Source organism: Zingiber officinale, chromosome 9A (assembly GCF_018446385.1).
Source record: "Zingiber officinale cultivar Zhangliang chromosome 9A, Zo_v1.1, whole genome shotgun sequence".
Taxonomy (NCBI): Eukaryota; Viridiplantae; Streptophyta; class Magnoliopsida; order Zingiberales; family Zingiberaceae; genus Zingiber; species Zingiber officinale.
Genome location: NC_056002.1, coordinates 53,952,364 through 53,964,052, shown reverse-complemented (window position 1 = coordinate 53,964,052; position 11,689 = coordinate 53,952,364). Strand labels below are relative to the sequence as shown.

The 11,689-nt window shown below is 42.2% G+C and overlaps 1 protein-coding gene across 2 annotated transcripts; it reads right to left on the bottom strand.

Annotated features, from left to right (window-relative positions):
• Nucleotides 1-5,437: 5,437 nt before the first annotated feature.
• On the bottom strand, nt 5,438-9,757 carry LOC122020348 (malate dehydrogenase, glyoxysomal). Of its 2 annotated transcripts, XM_042578239.1 has the most exons (10): nt 9,628-9,757; nt 9,389-9,549; nt 8,804-9,019; nt 8,076-8,390; nt 7,826-7,915; nt 7,628-7,711; nt 7,219-7,254; nt 7,032-7,121; nt 6,866-6,960; nt 5,438-5,628 (listed from the first exon to the last, which is right to left on the bottom strand). In XM_042578239.1, the coding sequence occupies exons 2-10, from the start codon at nt 9,458-9,460 to the stop codon at nt 5,556-5,558; spliced, it is 1,071 nt and encodes a 356-aa protein (XP_042434173.1). In that variant the 5' UTR covers nt 9,461-9,549; nt 9,628-9,757; the 3' UTR covers nt 5,438-5,555. The 2 variants fall into 2 exon arrangements, with proteins under 2 accessions (XP_042434173.1, XP_042434174.1); XM_042578240.1 differs by having other exon boundaries at nt 8,804-9,013; nt 9,389-9,743.
• Nucleotides 9,758-11,689: the final 1,932 nt, after the last annotated feature.

The following is an 11,689-nucleotide window of genomic DNA, read 5'->3' as shown; positions in this document are numbered from 1 at the left end:
ACGCCAAATACTTTTCAATACCAGAGATGCGATAATAGGCGAGCGGACAACACACATTAACTAGCAAAAGGACAAAGTACGCGAAAGGAAAATGTTGCATTAAAATTAAAACTTTAGGCCGAGCGGCCTAAGTACAAAAAAGGATCATTTTTTGGCCTAGCGGCCTAACTACATATACAGACGTCTACTCAATGTAATTATAAAGGTCCTTGGGGATGTTGTCCAGGAGTGCCACTTGATCGCCGGCCGGAATAGTAGTGGACTCCGGAAGAAGACCCTTAGACTTCAGATAAGTGGTGGTGGCGGTCATAGCCAAGTCGAAGGCTGTGTACATCCGCTCGCAGATTTTTTTCAGAGAATTCAGGCGAGCGGATGTAGCTCTGTCTTAGGGCAGCGACCCGACTCGGCTCGTCCTCTTGATATTCTTTGAGGGCCGCCTGGGAGGCAGTAAGGGAATCTTGCAGATTCTGAAGTTTCTCCGCATCGGCCGAGCGACCTGCCTTCTCTCTATCAAGCTGCTCCGTCAGCTCCTTTACCTTCAGCTCCAGGCCCCGAGCCTCCACGTTCTTCTTCTCCAAATCGAAAATGGCCGTGTTTTTCCGAGTGGTGGCCAAGGTTATTTTTGTGTCGAGCGACTTGACTTGTCGCTCGGACTCGACCAAGGCATGGACTTGATCGGCCGTCTTTTTCTGCTCGGCCGCCAACAAATCTTGAGCTTTCTTCAGCTCCTTTTGCAGCTCGGCATACGAGGGGCCTTGAGAGCCGGATGGGCCGCTAACCGCCTTCAGTTGTTTTAATTCCTCGTCCACCATCGCCAGGCGGTTGGAGACAGCTATCTCTTCCACCCATCTCTGGCGAGAGAATTAGAAGCTGTTAGTGGCCGAGCGGAGATAAGGCATATCAAACACTGAAGAAAACAAACTTACCCCCGTGGCCTCCTGCATATGGCTATTGGCCAAATTTCGAAGGGGGATCAGCGCGACGCGCGCCCGAGTGTCAGCCCACATCTCGGCTAGGGGCCCCTTCAAGGTGATGGTGTGCTCGGGCACGGTTGGACGATCGACCTCTGGCAGCAGCTCTTCAGTCGGGAGATGAAGAGAGACTCGTACAGTGCGGCCATGGCCGGGGGTCGTCCGACCGGCAGTCGGAAGAGGATCAGAAGCCGGCGCCGAAAACTGAGAATGAATGGTTGAGCGCTTGACTGGTTGACGAGCGGGCGGAAGGGTGCTGACCGGAATAACTTCAATAGGGGCCTCCGGTTCGTCCCATTCCGAAGGTGTCCGATCAGACGAAATAGCTTCGATTTCTGGCGCCTTGCCGCGAGCATGTGCAGTAGCTCGGGCAGACGGTTGAACGACAGAGGTAGCCGAGCGGAGTGGAGTTTCCACTCGGCGCCTCTTCGAGGCGGGTTGTCCCTCTTCCTGATCGGAACCTTCTTCTTGGACAGTTTGTCCTCCGCTGGGAGTGGCTCCGCTTGCCACATGCTGTTGAGAAGCCTGAGCGGCCGACTCTGCATGAGTCCTGCTCTCCCCTTCATGCGAGCCGACCGGCTAGATGCCGAGCGCCTCCATCTCCTTTGCTGCCGCGGCTTCGAGCGCCACCGCCTTTCTCTTCAGAATGCCGGCCATTACCGACTCCATGACGATGTCCGTTGCAAAGGAAAGGAGAAAAATCAGTTAGCAATCAAAGCAAACGCCCAAGTAAAATTCTTACCGAAGCCGGTTGGAAGAGGAATCCGTATGGGACTCAGACCGAAGATGTACATCATTCCTTCGTGAAGAAGCTTATTGATGTCGAGCCGTAGACCAGCTAGCATGTTTGCAGCATGGAGGTAGTCCGGTCGGGTCTTGAATTTCTTCAGCTCAGGAGTGGGGGGTAGGTCGACCTGCCACTTGGTCCGGAAATTGGCCTGCTCGGGCATACGGATATAGAAAAAATACTCCTTCCAATGTTTATTGGAAGAAGACAGTTTGTTAAAGAAGACTAAGCCGGGCCGAGTTTGAAACATGAAGGTGTCCGGCTCGGATTGCTTGGGGTAATAGAAATAAAAAAAGACGTCCGGTCGGAGGGGGATGTTGTGGATTTTGAACAAAACAACAACCCCGCAGAGAAGGCGAAAAGTGTTGGGTACTAGACTGCCGAGCAGAACACCGAAAAAGTTACAAACATCGATAATGAAAGGATGTACAGGGAAACGCAAACCAGCGGTAAACTGGTCGCGGAAGACACAGAAGGCTCTGCGCGGTGGCCTGTGTGGCCGAGCGGAGGGACCGGCCAAAAGAAGTTCAAAATCATTGGGGATTTCAAAATTATTTGTTAGAACATCAAAATCACGCTGGTCGAATCGGGACTGCATGGTGGTGTACCATGAACCGAGGGACTGGTCTTCAGGATGAGAAGAACTAGCCATGATCCGAGCGGAAGGAATAAAAAAGGCGGAAAGGTAGAAGAAAGGCGGCAGCAAGCGAAAAAAGGCCCCAAGGATTGAAACTGGGGAAAGAAATGCGGAGGAAACACCGGAAATAAGGAAGAAAAGATATAGAGCCTTACTGCGAGGAAAAGGATCAAGGAAGAGGCGTCGGAGAGCGTCGGAGAGCAGGAATGGAATCGCCGGAGCACCGAAACACCAGGGACGAAGGTAGAGGTCGCGAAAGCAAATGGGGGGGATAGGGGAGAATGAAGATTTTATAGGGTGGAGGTCGGGCGGCCTCCACCGTTGGATCCAGGTCACGGGAACCAAAGCGTGCATCGCACCGTCCATTTCGAACCGCTTCGATCCCATCAAAGCACCACGCCGTCGCCGCCGTACGATGACGACAGTGCGCCACGTGGCAGTCAGCCATTCGAAGCATTTAATGAGCGCATGCTCTGCCTTAATGTCGAAGATTGGCGCAAATTACGAGGAGGTCCAAGGAATGTGGCTGTTGACTAACCTTAAGGCCATCCCGGTGGTAGGCCGAGCGGAGTATAATGGCACGGATGCGCCGCCCGGCTAGACTCATAGTCCAGTCAGTCGGACTGATCGCCTCCTTCGACTAGACTTGAAGGGGAGGCAAGTGATCCGACGGTAAGAACAGGGGACCCCCTCTCTAGGGAGTCAACGCCACGTGGAAGTCAAAGGGTCAGGTGGCCGACCGGAGATGGGTGGGTCGAACGCCCGGCCGGCTGACCGGGGTCTAACGGATGGCAAAGGGCGCCCCAGCAGGAAGCTGGGCCCCAACGCTCATGGTACAGGATCGTAGGGCCGAGCGGAGGGCACGCTCGGCCGAAACATGAGGAAACATACCGCTAACAGTCTCCACAAAGCACATCACCGAGAATCTTCCAAGTAGACCACTATGTGCGCCCGGCCGGACATAAGGCAGCAAGCCGGCCTGACGCCCGGAGCGCAGGCCGGCCATGCGGACGACCGACCAGAAGCAAAGGGGAAAAGGACAAGGGACATCTTTTCCTGACAGCGGGCATGTTCCACGTTTAGGCCATACTCCAAATCTTACGACAGGGGATTCCGCTTTCCCATCGAAGACATGTTTGGACTGTAGCAGTATGGGATCAGGTAAGCTCATTGACAGGCCCTTACTAGGGTATGGGCTAAGGACACGTATACACCTCGGTATGTGTGCATCCGCTTCTCTCCAGCCCTATATAAAGACCCTCATCCTTCGCCGGAGGTACGCGTTCTACAACTTTGGGAGCCACTTTCTTGTTGAGTTTTGCCTGACTTGAGCGTCGGAGGGTCGTGCCGGGAACCCCTTCCCGGCCCGACTTCCTTGCAGGTTCGCCGGAGGACTGTACGACCGGTCGGAGATCCACGTCAGCGACTCGGAGAACGCCACGTGCCCAACGTCCGTTGACTCAGCTTTCAGACAGGATCAGATAGTAAAATTGACTAAGAGGTAGGAGGATTTTTTTTTTTTTTGAGAGCATGTGCCTATAAAAATTGATCCCTTATCTCTTTATAATAAGTTTGCCATCTTCCAACCAATTGGACATCAGAATTGTATTATCAATTTAAATTCTGAAATGAATATGATTGTAATTGATAATGTTTATTTTGAATCAATTAGTAATAAGAATTAAATAAATTTTTAATTTTATCCTTATTAGTTAATGCATTAAAAAATATTTAAAAAATAATTTCTCTAATTTTGTAAATAACATAAATGTAATCTTAAAATTATTGATAAAGGCATTTTAGTTTTTTTTTCATTTTAATTTATGTATGCATTCCACATCTATCTTAATTAATTTATTATTTTTTCTTTTTTGGTTTTTACCATTACCATAATATTATAATTGAAATAAATTTACTTTCTCATTTTTAACTATTACCATGGCATTATAATTAAAATAAATATTAATTTTTTCCTTTTTAACCATCACCATAAAGTAAGTTAAGATTCCTAGAAAAATTTTGATTGCTAAAAATAAAATTAATCAAAGGATATGAGAATAAGTCATTATTCATTTCCATATTTATATTTCTATTTTTATAATTCAAACATTAGCAATAACAACCATTTATTTTCATTTCTATTTTCCACCCTTATTCTCCAAAACCAAACGTACCCTAAATCAGATACTAAAATTGACCATATGATACATATATTTAATTTACAACCTTAACACTACTAAGATTAACAATTTATAAAAGAGCATTAAAATAACACAATTAAAGTCCATACTTCATGAAAACTAATTTTTATATATATTTAAAAAGACTAGCATTTTACTATAGGATGAAAAAAATTTCTAATTCAGCTTCTCATTAAGGAAGAAAAATAATGAATGAAGAAGAATAATTACCGATAAGGGAGGATTATTGACGAGAGAGGAAAAATGTATTATTAGTACAGAATCATTGATAAAGAAAGAAAAAGACGTGAAATATTGACGAGAGAGAAAAAAAGTTATAAGATCAGGTCTTATAACAAATAATTAAAAATAATATTTATAAAAAATCTACCACAAGTAAAATAAAAATAATTTAATATTAAAACATAACGTTTTCTTAAAAAACTTGAATAAAAATAAATTTAAATGGTTAAAAATTATAGTTCCAAATTAGGACACCGACTTTCTTCTATTGCAAATTACTAAAATGTTAAAAAAAAAATCTGGAAAACGACACCCTGTATCTTATCTCAAGAAATTTATATATAGAGAATGTAGTATTTTTTTTTTTTATTTTTTGGAAAAAATATAGAAGTATTGTGAATTATCTATTTAATTCCGCATGGAGTATTGTCACCACATTAAATATTATGATTAAAAATAATAGGCCTAATATGTTATTACCCAATAAGCTTAGAACCCTAAGGGCGTATGACCTATGCGGGCCTCATAAAAAATTCCCGCCAATATAGGGTACGGATGAAGGGTCTATAAATAACACGAAATAATCTCATTCGTCTCACCTACCAAAATGTAAACAATATAAAAAATATAGAATTATATTTTAAGAGCATTCTCTTAACAATTGCAACGTATACAGAAAGATGGATTGTGTAGATGTATTAGCATGTTCACAACCATTCAAATACTTTCTCGAGCTTTCATTTCCTTATGAAAGAAACTCCCTTGTCAATGCTTCCTGCCAACTCGTTTTTCGCCTTCTCCAAGCCAACCCTGCATAAACATCGACAAATCAGGCATCGCGTGCTACCCCATTAGAATAGCTATCGACAAAGATAATCTGTTCCAATTAGCAAATGGAAGTGAAATCATTCATTGTGTTCAAGATGTTTCTCTCCTGACAATTCATGGCAATCTCATAAAAGTAATAGTTCTATGGACAAATACATTCACCTGGAAAAATCTTCATTTGTTGACAATAGAAATATTTTCTGAATCTGTAGTGACAAATTTTCTATTTATCATGTTTAGTTTGTAAACTACTTCCAGTCCATGATACTAAGCTACTCGCAAAGAAACTAGGAAGCGTTTGAAGGTAATGAAACATGGACTTTCTATGACAAATAATGCAAACAAGTACCCCAATTGTTCGAAACTAAAAAGTGTAAAAGAAGTGTGGGAACAAGAATTTCACACGTCGTAACAAAGCGGATCATTAGTTCTTTGGTAAGACTAATCGTGAATCGATTAGTTCATATCTGTTATGGTCAAAATCACAACAGAGAGGTAATTTGCTAGATTTTCAAAACTAGCAGACTTTGGTTCCAATGGACTGACTAGAGAAAACTCGGGGTGATAGGAGTTCAATTGAGGTGAACAGAGTTGAAGTCTGATTCGTTTGAAACTGACAAGAGTTCAACCAAAGCATGGGTGGCAGATCGTGTTGGATACAACTCGCCTAAGCTCCTAGGCAGGATTTCAATTGTCTAACCTGGGGTTTTAACTATCCAAAGTCGAGTCAGAGCTCTTGATTGTTTTTGTAGCTAGTGAACCTCTCTCTCTCTCTCTCTCTCTCTCATTCCCTTTCCAAGTAGTGTTACACTTGGAAAGAGTGATGAAGCTAATTAGGATTATCATTTTTTTTTCCCTTTCCAAGTAGTGTTGGGCTCCCTTTTATAGACCTCAAAGTTTGTGTTCGGCCAATCGGAGGATCCCACAGGGCGGAGAGTTTTGTGTCAAAACAACTTGCTCCTCCTTATAAGACACATGTCAGTCCCCCTCTAGCTAAACTGTTGCACACAGATCAGGCACAATTCACGTGGCTATTTTCTTCGACATATATGTATCACATATCCAACAACGGGTAATACTAATGGGTAAATTTACATATATCAGTAGCCTAGAATGAGTTTCTTGGCGTACTTGCTAGATTGAATCTCCAAAATATTGTTTAATCACCAAAGTAGCAAGATGAATCATAGATGAACAAAATCAAAAGAATCTCGCTAACCTTTCATATTCACTAAGTGGTCCAATAGGGAAGATTTCTTCAGCTCCTCCTCTACCTAATCGTACCTTTGTTGCAAAGAAGGGAAGTTCTGTCACCTGCAGCATTTTTTTTTTTTCACTCATAAAGGGTCAAAAACAATAATAAATTAGACACGATGCAATTCTACCTGCGAGGCAACAAATGTGCATTCCACAATTCCAGCATCACCTCTCAACCCCCTCAGACAGGCATCTGCAAATTTAGCGGCTGCATATGCCTGCATTTTGGAGTATGTTCTCCTCGTGTTAAGCTCTAAAGGTATTCGCAAGAAGTAATGTGAACAAGAAGGATAAATAACAAAAATGTAGACTAACCATGGAAAGTGTCGCAGAACCAGCTCCAGCTTTGGCCTGGCAATGATGCAGGATGTTTACAGCTTTGATATTGTCAAAAATATATTTATTTACCATGATAATAGAATCTCATCATTTTCGCGGTTGATTTATAAACTCTTGAAATGTAAGGATAATAGATCCTAAAACTTAAGGACAAGAGGGAAACTCTGGTTAAGGAAGTTTGGCTAACGACACGCTAACTAATGTCAAACTTTTTAGCGGCTACTTAATCTTGCAGTGATTACTCCCAAAGTAACTTCATCACTTGAATCAATATAGGCATTTAACAACACCATTTAAATAAAACAACCAAAGGGAACCATAAAAAAGAAAGTTCAAGGAACCAATATAGAAAGATCTTCCAGAAGTAAAGTTAATTCTTTTTTACCTCGACAACTTCAGTTCCACCATTCTGAATTCGATTAGTGAGATAGTTAATCTCTTCTGAGGTGAAAGAAGATGCAGGTTTAACCTAAATAAACCAGTAGCATATTATTTGCGACAGAATGAGGCTATCCAAAAAATTGTAATGGTTTCCAAAAGATTCAGTGAACCAAAAGAGCAGGTTTAATAGAGGCTATCCAACCTGTGACAGAAGAGGTAATATAGTAACTCCCGAGTGACCACCAATGACAGGTACATCGACCTCCCTTGGATCAATCCCCAAGACTTCAGCCTATAAGTTAACCATGCATATGAAAACTCTATATCAAAAGATAGAAGATTGGGGAAAAGATATGGTTTTTGAAAAAAAAAAGAAAAGATTGTATGGTTGTTATTTGAAAATTAATAGAACACTATAATCAAATACTGCAGCGGACAATATAGGATCATACCACGAAAGTATTAGCTCTGACTACATCAAGAGTTGTCACTCCCAGCAGTCGCTTTGGATCATATGTCCCAGCTTTCTTGAAAACTTCTGCTGCGATAGGAACAGTAGAATTCACTGGATTGCTGATCAAGTTCACAATTGCCCTGGGACAGCATTTAGCCACCCCTTCGCAAAGTGTTCTAACAATTCCAGCATTGATTTTGAAGAGATCATCCCTCGTCATTCCAGGCTTTCTGGGGATACCAGCAGGAATGATGACAATATCCATTCCAGTAAGTGCATTCTCCAATTGAGGTGCACCTAAGAAGCCACGCACCTGCATCAACAATAAAAGCTCAAGAGTTGCTTTACTCATATCTACATTATAACAGCAATCCATAGAATTAAGATGTTGTCGAGCTAGTTCACAAAGTTTACATAACGTAGATTCTTTCTGCGGTGAAATAGTACGATCGACATATTTCTCACTTCATCTATGCTGATAATTTTCTATAAGACTAATGTAAAAATTTATCATTTGTTCAAATTCTTTTACTTCATATGGTCAATGGGTCTCTTTCCTATTAAAATCCTTACCGATCATTCACAAGCAGAGTTTCTACATGAGAATGGCGAACAGAGAGCATCATTGAATTTCTGTAAGAATCTGATTTTGTAGCAAACTAGCAAAGACGTTATCTCCAAAGAAAACCATTTTGATGGCCAAGAAAAGAAAGAGAAGAAACTTACCACAGCACCAGTATCCATGTGACTAACATCAGCTGTGACACCAGGCGAATTCACAACATCGTAGAGGTGGAGAACAGAAACCAGAGGATTCATCTTCATGAGCAAGGAAAGGGGCTGTCCAATTCCTCCAGCAGCACCTAAAATTGCTACTTTGAATCCTGGCGCTCCTCCTTTTGCCCGGCAATTCTCCCGTCTCAATGGCGGAACTCCCTGCATCTTTTACCAAAGCAAACACCACTGAGTAGGGTTTAGAAAACTCTACTGAATTCCATGATCGAACTAATACTCGTTACGATCACACACAGTAAATCCATCATGAAGGTCAATTAGGTCATGATTGCGCAGCTGAAAGCTATAATCGAAGATAATAGAAAGAGATCGAGTCAAATCAGATTCCAATCATGACAATACCTAAGCAGAGAGTTGATGCTACTTCATTTTTGACGAATTAAGCACAAAGATCACATTTTTTTGACATCAATCGTTCAGATTTTCCTCTCTATGCAAGATAATCTTAAATTAAGTTTAATTTTTAAACCCACATGATCGATTAAGCGAGTACCAACGACATCGATAGGAGAGAACCTGGAGGCTGGGCGGATGGAGGTGCGCGGAGAGCGTGGCCATTCTTCGAGTCGCCTCATCGTTTTGCTGCATCCTACCTCCTGCGGGGATCCTCCAAAAGGCAAAAGGAGACGTGTAGGGGGTGGTAAAGCGGATCGCTTTAGGTAGAAACCTGTGGCCGACTAAGCGGGATTGAATTGGATAAGGAGAACGGGGAACAGAAGATGGCGATGCGCGTGGTTAATAGCGCGGAAGCGTACGTTTGTGGAGATCGTCGAACGCCCTAAATCCTCATCCTCCTGCTGTGGACGCGATTTTTCTCGGATGCTTCTATCGCTGCGTCGCCTTTTTTTTTTTTTGTTGTTGTTGTTATACTTCAGATCTGCAGGCCAGGCGTTCGATGGTACGCCGTAGAGAAGAAGGATGAGCTCGAGCTCGAGCTCGACTTGGACTCAACCTCACCATTTGGACCTTACACTTTTATATATATATATATATATATATATATATATATATATATATATATATATATATATATATATTTTTTTTTTGATGCAGGACTTTGATGCATGACGGGTGTCTCGACTTTGGATTCCTCAAGAATACCTTTTATTCTCCCCTTCGGAGCTCTGGTCATAATTTTAGTGGCGGAAATTATCCAAATTAAAATCTCCCTCCCCGCTCTCTCTCCCCCTCGCTCCCACCATCTCCGTTGTCCGCTGTCCGGCCGACCTCATAAGTCGCCGGGAAAGGTTAATACTAAAATATCTCCCTCGTCGTTCTCTCCCTCTCTTCCTCGCTCGCTCTCTCTCTCTCGCTCCCTCCGTCTCCGTCATCCGTCGGACGTCACAACAGCGTCGGCAAAGATTCATCAGCGTCTTCAACCTCACAACTGCTATGACAGCTAGTCCACCTCTTTCTATTCCCAATGGTAATTCGTTTCATTTTAATTTATTATTCCACACCATTATAGCCTATATATATTAGAAGAAATTATTCTTATAATGTGCAGGGACGACGCCGGCTACAAACGCGTGCAAGGACGATTTCCTGGTGGGCTGTAGGTTAGCTGCTACATGTTGAAGTAGCCACTTGGTAAGTCATTTATTTGATAGCTATATTTTCTAGCAGATATTACTCCTACAAATAGTTAATTTCATGTATATCAAGTTCGTAAAAAAGGTTATTTGAAATTATTTTGTAAAGATGCAGTGCCTTTGCTTTGCTTCTAAATGTTGCAGCAACTACTTTGCAGCAAACCGTCCTTGTAGCTGCTACAACTTGTAGCAGCTAACTAGGAATGATGGTCATAGAAGGTAGGAAGAATTTATGCTACGACGTGCAATGTCGATGCTTGCTACAACCGTCTGCAGCCACTTGGACATTCCTTTGCTGCTACAAGTTGTAACAGCTACATAGTCACATGGAGAGTTAGCTGGTACAATGTGTAGCAGGTACCTGTCGACTGTTAACTGCTACACCTTGTAGCAGCTAACTCTCCATGTAGCTGCTACAACTTGTAGTAGCTAAAGTGGGAAGTCATTTTTTTTTAGTAGTCATATTTTCTAGCAGAATTAACCCGAAAAATATTTTTATAGTTGTACATCAACTTTCTAAAAAATGATTTAAAATGATTTCCGTTGCTGCAGCGCCTTCGCTTTGCTTTGCTGCTACACGTTGAAGCTGCTACTTCAACTAATAACTGCTACACTTAGTAGCAGCTAACTTTGCAAGTAGCTGCCACAACTTGTGGCAGTTAACTCATTAACTCATTTTTTTTAGTAGTCATATTTTTATAACCGTATATAAACTTGCTAAAAAAATGATTTAAAAAATTTCCGGTGTTACAGCGTCTTCGCTTTGCTTTGCTGCTACATGTTGAAGCAGCTACGTCGACTAATACCTGCTATAATTTGTGGCAGCAAAGTTGGTGAGTCATTTTTTTAGTTAGCTATATTATTGTAGCTGTATATCAACTTGCTAAAAAAATGATTTAAAATTATTTCCGCTGCTTGCAGCGCCTTCACTACGCTTTGCTGCTACACGTTGAAGCAGCTACTTCGACTAATAACTGCTACACCTTGTAGCAGCTGACTCTCCAGGTAGCTGCTACACCTTGTAGCATCTAACTTTGCAGGTAGCTGCCACAACTTGTGGTAGCTAACTCGGTAAGCCATTTTTTTCGTAGTCATATTTTTATAGTTGTATATCAACTTCCTAAAAAAATTGATATAAAAAAAATTCCGGTGTTGCAGCGCCTTCGCTTTGCTTTGCTGTTACACATTGAAGCAGCTATTTCGATTAATAACTGCTACACTGATA

Coding starts and splice junctions, on each gene's coding strand:
- LOC122020348 (XM_042578239.1), bottom strand. CDS start 9,460: ATGCAGCAAAACGATGAGGCGACTCGAAGAATGGCCACGCTCTCCGCG. Junction 8,391..8,803: donor ACATGGATACTGGTGCTGTG/GTAAGTTTCTTC, acceptor TTGTTGATGCAG/GTGCGTGGCTTCTTAGGTGC. Junction 7,122..7,218: donor GTTCTGCGACACTTTCCATG/GTTAGTCTACAT, acceptor TCCAAAATGCAG/GCATATGCAGCCGCTAAATT.